The sequence below is a fragment of the Molothrus ater genome, chromosome 2 (genome assembly GCF_012460135.2).
Source record: "Molothrus ater isolate BHLD 08-10-18 breed brown headed cowbird chromosome 2, BPBGC_Mater_1.1, whole genome shotgun sequence".
NCBI classification, from domain to species: domain Eukaryota; kingdom Metazoa; phylum Chordata; class Aves; order Passeriformes; family Icteridae; genus Molothrus; species Molothrus ater.
The window spans coordinates 27,464,423-27,477,671 of record NC_050479.2 but is presented as its reverse complement, the minus strand read 5'-3'; the positions used below and the strand labels follow the sequence as shown (position 1 = coordinate 27,477,671).

General features: G+C 46.4%; 1 protein-coding gene across 1 annotated transcript in view; it reads left to right on the top strand.

Moving 5' to 3' along the window:
• Positions 1-639: 639 nt before the first annotated feature.
• The window catches only part of SH3RF3 (SH3 domain containing ring finger 3), a 246,979-nt gene continuing 234,369 nt past the window's right edge, over positions 640-13,249 (top strand). The window contains exon 1 of the mRNA XM_036380397.2: positions 640-1,078. Within this exon, the coding sequence (XP_036236290.1) occupies positions 683-1,078 (396 nt within the window). The 5' untranslated portion in view covers positions 640-682. The remainder of the gene's footprint in view (positions 1,079-13,249) is intronic.

Genomic DNA, 13,249 nt, shown 5'->3' with positions numbered 1-13,249 from the left:
TCCGGGACCGCTCTCCGCGGGGCGCCGGGCCCGCAGGGGCTCCCCTCCGCCCTCGCCTGGCTGCCGCCGGCTTCCCCGAAGGGTCTCATCCGCCTGTCCGGCAGCCTCCGCCGGGAGGAGAAGGAGGAGGGAGTAGCGGCAGCAAGCGGGCGGCGAGCCCGGCTGGGTCGGGTTACAGGGAGCCACGGAGCGGCGGCGAGGCAGGCGGGGACCGCCTGCGGGGCGGCCGCCGTGCTGCGGGCGCCCCCCCGGGGCTCCCCGCCGCTCCCCGCCCCGCGCGGAGGCGCGGCGGGCGCCTCGCCGGGCCCCGCCGTAGCTGCCGAGCCGCGCCGGGCGGCGGGAGGAGGCGCGGGCAGACAGGTGCCCTCCTCCCGAAGCGCTGCGCTCCCCGCCGCTGGCAGCGCCGCCGCGCCGCACGGCGCTGGGCAGCGCCGCCCGGGCAGCCCCCGAGGTCGCCGCCGCCCGCCGCCGGGGACAGCCCCGCCGCCCCGATGGCCCCCGCCGCCCCGCCGCCGCCCCTCCCTCGCCGCCGCGGGCCGCGGCGGCCCTAGGGGCGTCGGGGCCCTGCGCTGCCCCGCGGAGGGGAGGCGGAGGCGGCGGCGGCGGGGCGGGGGCGGAGGCGGAGGCGAGGGGGCGGCGGAGCGGCGGTGGAACGCCGGCGGAGCGGGAGCCGGCGGCGGCGATGGACGAGTCGTCGCTGCTGGATCTTCTGGAGTGCTCCGTGTGCCTGGAGCGTCTGGACACCACGGCCAAGGTGCTGCCGTGCCAGCACACCTTCTGCCGCCGTTGTCTGGAGAGCATCGTTAGCTCCCGCCACGAGCTGCGCTGCCCCGAGTGCCGCATCCTGGTGGGCTGCGGCGTGGACGAGCTGCCCGCCAACATCCTCCTCGTCCGCCTCCTGGACGGCATCCGGCAGCGGCCCCGCGCCGCCGGGGGCGCCAGCGGCAGCCCCAGCTCCGCGGCCCCCACGTACCCCCAGCCCGCCGCCGCCCCCAGCGCCGTCGCCGCCGCCGCCGCCTCGGCCGCCGCCAGCCTGCGGGAACTGGCGGCCGCCAGCCGCAGCGCCCTGCTGGGAAAGGTGGGTGCCGGGCCGGGGGCGGGCGGGCCGGGAGCGCGGCCGGGCGAGCGCGCGTCCCCGCGGAGCGCCGGGCGGCCCCGGTTTGGCGGCGGGACGTCCCGCGGGCGGCGGAGGGTGTGTGCCCGCGGGCACCGGCGTGCGCCTGCCCCGCGCTTGTGGCCAGTGTTGTGGGAGGTCCCCGATCTAGCGATGGGACGCTCGCACGGGGATGTCATCAAAGTACTCTGGGCGGCCGCGGGCGGCGGGAGCGGCCGGGACTGCCCCGGGAAGGACACCCCTCTTTGGGTGGGTTTACACCGCCGTGGGGCAGCTGCTGCGCCGGCGGTCCCCGGGGCCGCCTCCGGTGTAGGAGAGCCGGACGCGGAGTTGTGAACCACAGAGTGCCCTCGAAAGCGCTTTTAGCCGGCGTGTCGCGCGCGCCGGGTGCCTGTCAGGTGCGGGCAGGAGCGGCTCCCACCCTCGCCCTGCCTGCGGGGCGAAGTCTCTGGGATCGCTCGGCCGGTCCGAGCCCGGCGTGTTCCTCCAAGCCCGGAATTCTCCCCTCCGCTCTCCGGGCGCTGCCGGTGCTGTTACAACCCCACAGAGCCCTCCTGACAGGCGGTACGGAGCGGGGTTTGAAGCTGAAGCTTCCCCTCTCAAGGGAGCGTAATTTCATTTTTATGTATAAGGTGTGTGATTTATCGAAGGCGAGTGCTGCAGCGTGTGCATTTATTTATTGAACTCTTCAATCGAGTGCCCCATCTTGCGCCCTTTAAAGTCCATGACAAGGGTTTCATTGGCTCAGAGGGGACAAGAACAGTTCCTTTCACTGTTCTGCATTGCCCTTTCATGCGATATGATAAAATTTACTATTAGACCTCTTCAGGAGACTTAGGAATGGAGACAGTCTTAAAACTGTGAACTTAATCTCACTTTTAATGTCATATACACTGGATATGTTTAATTGTCTTTGATCTTTTACAAAATCCACTTGAGGTGGAGTTTAGTGTACAGGATTTTGATTTTAAAAGGTCAGTGTAGAGATTCCTTGTGAAGTTGTATTGCTATAGTAAATCTTTCAATTAATTATTTTTCTCCTTTTTTTTTTTCCCTGAAAAAAAGGAGTAGACCTGTATTGCTGTTTTAAAGTTTTCCCTGCAGGAAATTATGGCAAATGCCACACATTGTTCTGTAAAATTCTGACCTGCAGTTGGAATTGAAATATGCTAGGCAGCATTTCTGGAAGGGTAGATCTTTTATTATTGAGCCATAGTCTTCAATGAGCTTCAGGTACCTAATAATGACGTGTCCAATTTAAAGAAGAAAGGCAATGGAATTCTGCCTTCTGCTTTTTTTCCTTGTTTTCCAACTAAGCTTAGTGCTGTAGCTTTGTCACAGCAGACAGCTCCCATCGTCTTAGTTTCAGCATTATAGAAAGGGAAGTTTGCATTCATTAGGTAAAGTACAATATCCCATGGTCTGGTTTGAAGTCCAGGCAGGTGTCTCTTGTGGGAGGCAGGGTCTGCTGATTACACCTGCAGTGTTTGTGTTGGAGGGGCAGGGTCTTGCACCCTCACTTGGCTTTTGTGACCATTCAACAAGAGAATCTCTGGTTATCAAATCTTTAAGTCCTAGTCAAGCTTGCATATTACAGTGGGGTGCACATGTAATAAAATGCCTGATGGGGAAAGCAATTTGCAAATTTTTAGGGAAGTTGAGTTTTTGTTATTTTACCATAAATTGTCAGTCTTTTAAAAAGTTGCCTCCCTAGCCATTATTGCAGATATCATGTAGTAAATAAAAACACATTGCATTTTATAATTTTCTGTCTTTGATTGCATAGCACTTTGGTGAGCGTTGGCTGTTCTGTTGTCAATTTCTGTGAGGCTTGTTACCCATCTGAATTTGACAGAAAGCAAAATGACACGACTTGAGAATCACATTTTGGCTATTATGGTTAACAACTGTGTTGTTCTTTTCCCCTTGCTGGGGTTAATGGGTAATTCTGGAGCAGTGGGTCTGCTGGGACAGAGTGGGTCTGTGGAAGTGTTTGCTTGGCCTTTTGACTGATGGCACAATTTTATCCTGGAAATCAATGCAATGTGCTTGATCCCTACAAGGTTCATTACAGTGAAAGAAAGTCTGAACTAATCTGCTTTTAAAAAAAGCAGCAGGGGAGAATAATCCTCCTTGGAGCTGCTGATACAGCTGATTGCTGAGCAGTCCTGGAGACGAGAGTGCAGAACCTCTCTCTGTACTAAACAATAGATGGTACAATCCAGGCTGGAATCAAGCTTTTTGAGGCTGATACGGAAGAGAAGAATTACATCCCTTTCTCTCTTGCGTTGGTCTTTGACAGCTCAGCTGCCTTGAAGAAAGCAGAAGTGATTCTTTGTGATATATATATATATTTCAGAAATTGCTGTAGATTTGCTGCCTGGGGCTTAAATGCAAATTGCACTACTTTGCTAATTATTACCTTTCATTTTAGATAATGCAGTATATGAAATAGGATGTACCATTACGAGCTTTTTGGTTAGGAAGGAAAACGCTGATTGTGAAGTGTAATGGCAGAGAGCCAAGGTCACTTCTATCAGACTTCAATCTTGCCCAGATCCTTGGACCAGTGTGTTAGAATCACACCAGGGATCTGTTTCTGTGGGAGTTTTAATTAACCTTAGAAGACAGAGCAGGGTCAGCCTCTGTGTTGCTATCATGCCTGTATTTTGCTTCTGCACCTTATACTTTGGAGAAATCTTCTTTGCATAGATGCTATTTTCTGAAATCAACACATGTTGTTTATCTCTTGGGCAAAACTCTGTGGGGTTTGTGTTTTTTTATTGGGTCTCTGGCCTTTCTTTTCCCATAGTTTGTCACAGACTTGGTCTGTACAGACTGCTGAAAGCCAGTGTAAGAGGGGCTGAGCTGGGGGTGAACTGGCACTGGTGCTGTTTCTAAAGTTGTCCAACACCATTCTTCAGAAACACTCCTGAAATACTGTAGGTGTTTGGAGATACGTGGTACACATTTTCAGTATGTGGGAGTGCTGTGTACCTACTAATATATGATTGAACAATATTTGGGATCCTATCAATATACAGTAGTGTGACCCAGTGTCTCTGTTTCAGCGTGTAAAAAACAACAGTCTTGTTCTAAATGGTATTGCATATTTTGAGATACTCACATTAAAGCTGTTTAAATGCAGAGTATGGTATTAGACACTATAAAAGGGTCCAGCTGCTGAAAGAGCCCACTGGAAGAGTGAAGGAAAGGAAATCCAACAACTGTGTGCCCCCCCACCCTGCTCTGGGAATAGACAGGAGGCTAAGAGTGGTTTATAATGGTAGGCGCATTACTCACAAGGTTATAATTTATTGGCTCCTCTGTTTCCATTACCACTGCTGAATTGCTTGGGGAATTCAGGTTCTGTCAAAGTAAATGGCTCCCTTAGATTGTTGAGGCATTATGGTAAATCTGCCTTCTTTACTGAGTGTGGAGTTTGGTGTTGTATTTTTTTTTAACAGTTAATGCAGTTTATCACTTAATTTTTTTTTGGGGGGGAGTTCTTAAGGTCTAATAGCCAGCTAAGTGCATGAAGTCTTTAGTAATTTCCTCCCAAACTAGGCGTCTTTCACTCCAGGTGCAAGGCTTATTGCTTGTTTGCTCATAATACAAACTGAGAACAACATTTGCATGAAAAAGAAACAAGCTAGTAAAACAAAACATGTCCTTTTTCCCAGAAGAGAGAACATGGCTGAAGTGATGGATAGGGATGTGGTGTGTTACCAGATGGTTGTAGGTGCTGGTGAAGAGTAAGATGTGCACATAAGGAAAATGATGTGTCAGCAGCGTGCCTGAGCAAAGTGACGGATGGGCTGCACTCCCGTGTTGCACGGGATGCATCTCATATGTATCAGCTTTGCAGGGCTATTTCTCTGTTTCAGGAGGAAGGCTGCCATTTGCTAGCCCTTGGCTTCATGCAGGTTTTGCAAGCAGAGGGAACAGCGCTAATTTGCTAAATAAGCTTTTCAGCTACTCTGTAGAAATTCTCCAAAGGAGACGTTCTGTCACTTTTTTAAGAGTTCTGCCTCATCCTGGACTGGGTACTGTGGATTAAAGGAGTTGACCTCACAGTATTTCTCTGCTCCCCTGTTTCTTTCCTTTTTTGTTACATTGTCTATCAGGTGAAGATCCTACCCTGGATTACACAAGAGGAAGCAGATGGAATCTGGCGTTTATATGCATTTATATATATATTACAGCAGGAGAGGATTGTGTAGGGGACACACTTTGTCTTGGGCAGAGGGTAGTCTTCAGCTTGCCTTTTTAGTGGTCAGGCTTGCACAGACTGGAGTGCCATTCAGCAGTGTGCCATGTACATAAACCCTGGGACTTACCTTACTTTTGTTCATTCTCTTTGATTTATTTGCTTCTGATGCTGTAGTTTCACTGATCAGCACTTGAACTTTGTCATAAAGCATCCAAAAAGGAGTGATGTTCCGTGTGTCAAAGGCTCTGATCTTGAGGATTTCCTTTTTGTCTGGCAGATGGCTAAAAATGTGTTTTGACACAGGAGATTAACTACCATACTAAAGGATATTGTGAAGAATATAGCCAGAAGTATTTAAAACCCCAGCAGCTGAAGCTGTCTCCACAGAAATGAGTGAGCAAAGGAGAGGGGATTGCTAAGGGGCTGTGTCAGAAAAATTCATCATTCACTGAGCACTTGGACTTTCCAGAAAATGTGCCATTTGCAGGTGTCATCTTTATATCCATTACGTTTTCCAGAAACGGAGTATTTTTAGCTGTGATTTTTTTCTGTGTGATGATGTTATTTTACTTGCAAGCTAGAAAAATGTGTGATGGACCTGATGTGACCAAAGGGGGCCAGTGCTGACAGTGGACTTTTTCTTCTGAATTGGGGTGGCCAGCAGTAGCTCAATCACACCTAAAAAAGTTGTGGGGCAGTGGAGAGAACTTTGTGTCATTAGCCCCAAGCCCTCCCTATTAGTTTGTGTCAGTGTGACATGCCTCTATAGGACTCTTCTTGATGTCAAATGTGAATGCTAAGTTTAATCCCTGCACGTCATCCTTCTGAATGATTCATGATGAATGCTGGTAACATTTAGCATATGACAGGGTTCCATGTTCCATAGCTGGTTACTCAAAGACAGATGGATAGGCTTGCTCAACTCAGCCCTAAAGTGCACATTTCAACCCTGGCAATTTTTGCCCAGCTGCCCTAAAGCTCTGCTGTGGTTTCAAAGCACATGCAGAACATGGTCATTGATGTCTAGTGAGCTGCATGACCTTCCTGGGCTTCACATTTCCCAGCTGGAAACCTGCCCCAGTAGCACTAGGCCACCCTCGTGTGCTTCTCAGTCTTCCAAAGGAAGCTGCCCTTCAAACACAGAATTATTACAAGAGAAACTGGGTTTTGGGAAAATTGAAAAGTGCTGGCTGTATGCACTGAAGCTGCAGTGGTTATTTTCTGCTGTTGTGTGGGGTTTGGCAGAGATGCTGTGCTGGGTTTGCGGGGAGCGCCGGCGCAGGGATGCAGCGATGTGTGCTGCACATGGACTGTAATAGTACACTGTATTCCTTGTTTCTAATCTTATCAGTTCATGTTCAGGCAGACTCCTGGCTCTGGCTGGGTGCCCAACAGGTCAGACGGGCTGCAGGCACTGGCTGGTAATGCTGGGTGCCTGCACTTGCAGGTCAGGGGGAGGCTACGCATGCTCTTTCTAGATGAAGCTGTGTCCATATGATCAATAAGCTGCCACATAGAGTGCTACAACAATTTTTTATTTATGCCATGGAGGATTTCTTTCTCTGAGAAGGTATTTTCTTATACTATAGAGTTATTTTTTTCTGCTCTCATAATTTTGGTTTAGTAATCCCATTACAATTTCATCTTGAAAAGGCTGGGTAGTTCTTGAGTTTTGCACTGTTGTCTTTATATTGTCCCCTCTAATTTCACTATTCTGTTCAATATTTCATGTTGTTTCTCTTAAGAAACAGTGCTTCAATTTCAGATTAAAACCATAGTTTACTCTTGCACTTCAGTGACCCACCTGAAATATCGTCAGCTGTGAGTTGCACTTGTTTTCAAAGCTGTAGATCATTCTTTCTTAAAAACCTTTCCTTGAGCTTCAGGAGGCATTATAACTAATATTTCACTCTGATTAATTTTAATTAATCTTTAAGCATCGGAACATTGTAATTGATGACCTATAGAGCACTGGATTTATTCAGTGTTCAGGGACTTTGTGACTTCTACAGACAAAAACTGCTGGGGATAAACACGGTTTCTGCTTTCCTGCATTCACTCATCACATATCAAACTAAATTTTTGCAAACATGTTCAATGCAGTCCTGTTAAAATCTGATATTTTACAGCAGGTTTTCTCAATCTGCCTTGAGCTGTCATGGGAAGAACCCAAGATTAGTTCTAAAAGGACATGAGTGCCTGGACAAAGATAAACTACAGGATTTGAGAAAGTTGCATGACCTTGGCGTTGCCCAGCTCCCACAGCAGCTGTGCTTCTGCAGCTGGGGAGGGAGTGACAGGGAAATACAGTGCCAGCTGAAAGCTACAGAAGCCTCTTCCTTGGAGCAGCCTAGCAGCCTGGTACTTTGGCTGTAAAGTTACTGGTCTGACTGTTATGCACCAAAAAAAAAAAGAAAAAAAAATTATTTCTAGTGCATGATGCAGATGAGCCTGCGAACAGGTTCTCCCCATTTGCCAGCCCCGTATCCCTTTCTTTTGCTAACTTGGATTCCTCTGACAGCTTGAGCCATGCCTTTTCCTGACTGTATGGGCTGGTGGAGGGGTTGCTGATGTGCTGGTTTTACTCACTTGGCTCCATTACCGTCTTCTCAGCAGTAATGTTAAACTTGTTACCTCTTCTTTGTGGGAAGTTTTGCTTATGTTGCTAGAGGATTGCTGAAAAACCTTTAAAATTGTTTGAATAGCTTTAAAAAGAAAAACCCAGACTGTGTGCCTAATAATTTAATCTAATTGTCTTTGTATGTAATTTGAATGGTTTTGTTCCGTTAGACAGAATAAACATTAATTTAATGATGCATGTACATGAGATGGCTCTTAGGGGAAGAACAGAAGGAGAGAATATTACTTTTGGTATTAAAAAGACATTTTGTTTTCAAAAGCAGAGAGAAAAATGTAAAACATCTGGAATCAAGAGCACTTTCTGACCAGCCTTTTGAGCATAAGTTCCATTGGTTCCCCAGAACTTGCTGCTCACTGATTGCTATCAGCTGGGGTGACCTGTGAACTCAGGTGATGGGCAGCTGAATGTCTGCCCAAAGGAGCTGATGGAGCTCTTCAGGTGTCAGTGGAAGGACTCGTCACCTGGCCCTGGGCTGAGTCTGTCACATCTGCAGGCCGGCTATTGAGGGGTTAAATAGTGAAAAACTTGCTTGGCTTTGTCTTACAACTGGTTTCTGGCACTTTCAGAGCATGGGTTGGCCCCTGCTGGAGTTTGGCTTCTTCTCCTGTCGGAGTGGTTGGGATTTTTGGTGCGCCTGGTCTGTTTGCATGTGGTTGACCGAGGGCAGGGGTTTCTGAGGGACACAGATCCTCATGAACAATTTAAAGCTGTTTCTGCAGCAGGTCTCCATCTTGGCCCATTTTGGAAACAGGAGGGCTTAGCTGTCTGGTTCACAGTGCTGGGTGCCAGGAGGAGAAGGAAGGCTGTGGGATTCGCTAATTAAAAAAAGGGAGAGATGGAGCTGTTTTCTTTCACCATGGTGTTTGCATAATATAATTTGAATCAGGAATGCTGAGGAATTTTTGTCCACTTGCAGTGGCAGTGGGACAAAGGTGCAAACCCCTTTCCTGCTTTGCAGCATTCAGCCTCTTTTTTAAGATACCTAAAGGATTTGTGGTAGGGAGGAATTTGTCCCTCATGTTGGCTGTCAACAGGAATATGATTTATCAGACAAGTGAAACTAATGCTGTATATGGTTAAGGAGTGCCTTTCTGTGCACAAAAATGGTATTTATGAGAAGAGATTGCTTCTTAGTCAATGCTTAGAGTGTCTTTCCACTGCTACAGCAACAAGCACAAGAGTCTGATTATTCAGGCAAGTTAGCATTAATTTTTTTCCAAGTTTTTTTAAAATCTGATGCAAACCAATATAAATTTGCCATTGCTAATTTTAGAGTGGTCTGCTTGTATAAGATAACAAATCCCAGTTTTACTTTAAAGAGAAAGTGTTTTAACAGAAGGCTGGCAAGATTGTTATCAAAATGCTAATGATCATTTCTCCTACAGTCTCAGTTATTTTCAGAGGGAGGACTAGAATAGATACATAATATGAATAATATTGATTTTAATATGTATTACTGTCTCATTAAGCTGTTACAGTCTTCCCCTTCTGGACAAAGGTTTATTAATTGCTGCAGTTGATGTATCATTGAAGTGGGTTTAGGTGCAAGAAGAGTATAGGGAAAGAGAGATCTAAAGTGTTGACTGTGCAGTAGTGGATGGACCTTTGGGTTAAGATATTACGGCCCTAAGCAAACGAAGGGGACGCTGCTGTGTTTGATGTGCTGCCTCCTGATTGCCTTCCCTGCAACAGCCAAGAAGTCAGCCAAACACAGGCACTGTCTTATTTACTTTCCTAAATGATCATTTCAGTAAATATTACTGAACATGTTTATTTGTGGATTACTTTCAGGCCAATTCCAATAAGAAACTCCTCTGTGACTTGCTATAAAAAGACATGATTTTATAAATATACTTTTTAATTTCTAAATTAATTTTGAAACAGCTTTAACAGCTTTTAGTAGGCTGCCTCTTTAGTGGCTGCCTTCATATGTGTTTTGAAATGCTTTTATTTCAGCTTGTACCAGGTTTACAATATTGTCATTCTTATAAGCAAATCAATATGTTTTCATTTCCAATAACTGCAGTAATTTATGAATTTGTAATTATTTTAATGCAGTGAAGTCGAAGGAAGTAGAAGGAAGATTTTGTTTTGATTGTGTTTTGATTGACTTCAACTTATATTTAGTTGTCTGTAAACATGGTACACTCAAATATAAGTATGTATACTATATATATCTATATCTATCTGTATATCTATCTCCCTGAATGTATATTTTCTTGTCAGGTGGGCCTGTTCCATGCTTTCTCATGTCCATATCTAGTAAATTGTGCATTATTGTCAGACATGGGTGTGTGCTGTGTCACAGCACAGTGCCTGGTCCAGCCACATCTCTGGCTGTGTGTCCATGGGGACACGTGTCCTCAAGGGATCATAGGAATGCACCCACACAGCTTCCTCTTGCACCCCAAAAACACAGGCCTGTGCTTGTTGTGTGAGGGAGAAGGGATGTCCAGCAAGGGTTGGCTGGAGAGGAGGAGGAGGAATGTGTCCCGGTGTGCTGCAAGGCACCTGTTCTCAAGGATGCTGGGACAAGTCATGATGGGCTCTTCTGATGCTCATTGCTGAGCCTCCTGGTGATTTCATGCTAAAATGTCACGAGATGAGGCACAGAAATAGCACAGACTCTCCTGACAGAAGTGGGATCTGTAGCATGTTGAGTGGGCACGATGCATCCATGCTGGGGCTGCTGCTGCTCGGCCAGCTCTGTGTAGGGAGGGTGCAGCCCTGTGGAAGAGGCAGGCGAGGACATCTTTGTGTTCAGTCCAGAGCATCTTGCATTTCAGCCAAGAGCTTTTGTGTGGAGAGCCTCATTCTTTTGCATATGCTTTTTCTAAAACAAATCATAAACCCCCCTGGGAGAATAGAGTCATACACACACGTCATAAAATACAGTAAAAATAGTAGTTGACAACCATGAGATGAAATTTTTTGCTTATTCTCTTCTGCTGTTTAGGTAATCATGGTGTTAGATCTTGGTGGGAAACATCTGACTATTTATATTTCACACTCATGCAGCAATGTAAAATCTGAACCAATTACACCTTTTTAAAAATTAGTAAATTTTTTATAAAAGGAAAGCATGTTACCTTTGATCTATATTGCAGAAGGGAAAATTCATTTTTTCCTAGAGTTTTATCTGTTCTTTTGATAAACACAGGACTTCCTTTTATGTGCAGTTAGTCTCACTTCTGTCTGAGTGTAAACTTCCACGATGGTCGCTACTGTTGAAAATAATTCAACACATTTTAAAGAAGGGGCTGTGGAGGTTTCATCATCTGTACTAATATTGTTCAGCCAGGGAGATGTCATTTTCTGCTTCCTAATAAACAAGAACTCAATGGCCAGGGCTGAATGGCCAACCCCCCTTCATCCCTGGCTTCTAAAACCAGGAAGCAAGCAGCTAAAGGGAAGGTTGGTGTCTTCCTCCCTTTGTCTTGTCAGCAGCACACTACAAGAAGTACAGAGGTGTTCAGAGCCACAAGGTGTTCAAGAGCCAGTTTCTTCCTTTCTTTCTTCCAAGAGCCAGTTTGCTTTCCAGTTTCTCCACTTGTGATGTTCATTTCATATGAATTTTATACTGTTGAAATCGCTGTTGCTAAGAATTGGTTTTACCTGTTGTATTAAAAAAACCCCAAACCAGCAAGATATAGCATTTAATTTGCTGCAGTGTGTAGAGCAGAGAGACGAGCCCTGTCTACCCCCATAAATGAGAGCAGGAAATAGGTTTGGTGCCTCAAGCACTGTGATTATCTGGGGGACTGGGAGGAGTTTGTTGTCCTGTTTAGTGCATCTCCTCTCCCAGGTGTTTCACCCACCTTTAAAAAGATACAAAAAATAGGAATACCAGAAAGAAAGTGCTTTGTTGGTAGTGGTAACAGAAGATCCAGCAAAGGATCTGTGTCATTGTCCTTCCTGCAGTGCTTCATCACATGAATCCTCGCTTTTAAGTGGGCTAGGGCACCTGCCTGTGCCTTCACTCCTGCTTGTTGAATTTTTAACCTCCCAAACCAGCACATCCTCTCTAGCCTATATTGCAGAGCCCAGCTTTCAGGATGAGCATCATCACCTTTTTTACTGTGTGATGAGCTCAGAGAAGGACCCAGAAGATGAGCTTCTTTGACGTGGGTGATAAAGTGCTTCATGAGTCACTGGTGGTAGTGGTCAGGGGCCCTGGGAGAGGGGGATGCCTGGTAGTAGGTAATGATAGAATGACTGTACCAAGTAGAGTCATACTGAAAGGCAGCACAGGGCTGGGCAGAAAATGAGAGAGCAGCATTTTGGATGTTCAGTTTCCTGTGGGAGTAGAGCTTGTGTGATAGCCTAATCTTAAAAATATGAGGGAAGTATTTAGGGAGAGTTTGCCCTGACAGCATTGTAGATTGGTATTCAATAATAAGATTTGGAGACCACGTTGAACTTTCTAAGTCTTTGTACCCCATTCTCTGAACTCAGAAACCTGTGCTGCACCAGGGACATGATCAGCTGTTGATGGTGGGCATCTTCCTCATTGCTACAGCAAGAAAGGACGTGGTGGGCTTGTGCTTTGTTATTGAATTAATGCTCCCAAGACTCAGCCTGCTTTGACCACCACTCTTCACATAGGCCACCACTTACTTAGAAAACAGAGGCAGGGGCAGCTGTCTCCAGCCAGTGAACATGGGAGGAGAATTCAGGGTGCACAGAGGTGACAATAAAAGGGGCACAGTACCAAGGAGAAGAGGGGATGTTCCCAATGGCTGATGTTCTTCATTTCTTTGTAGTTCTTTGTTCTTCATCAATCATCAAATGAGGTTCAAAAATTCCAGGAGGTATTCCATTTGTTCCAGCCTTGTTCATGTGTTTTAGATTTTTGTTAGTTTGGTTTTATACAAAATAGAAATGTAAAATCTTCCTTTCTCAAGTGAAGAGATGAAAGGAAATTACCTTAAGTTGCACTAGGAGAGGTTCAGATTAGATATTAGAAAAAAAAAATCACTGAAAGAGTGGTTAGGCATTGGAGTGAATGGAGTCACCATCTCTGGAAGTGTTCAAGAGGCATCTGAATGTGTCACTTGGGATATGGTTTAGGGGTGATTATGGTGGTGCTGGGTGGATAGTCTTGAAGATCTCTTCTAATCTTGGTGATTCTGTGATTCCCTCAGCAATACCCTTCATGTAGTGAGTAGTTTCTACACTAGAATGCTGCCCTGCCAAAGAGGGTTTTCTTATTTAAGTTGATCATTTGAGAATTAATTCATCTGGTTATAAAAATTGTGGTGAAAGAGGAGTGGTTGTTTTA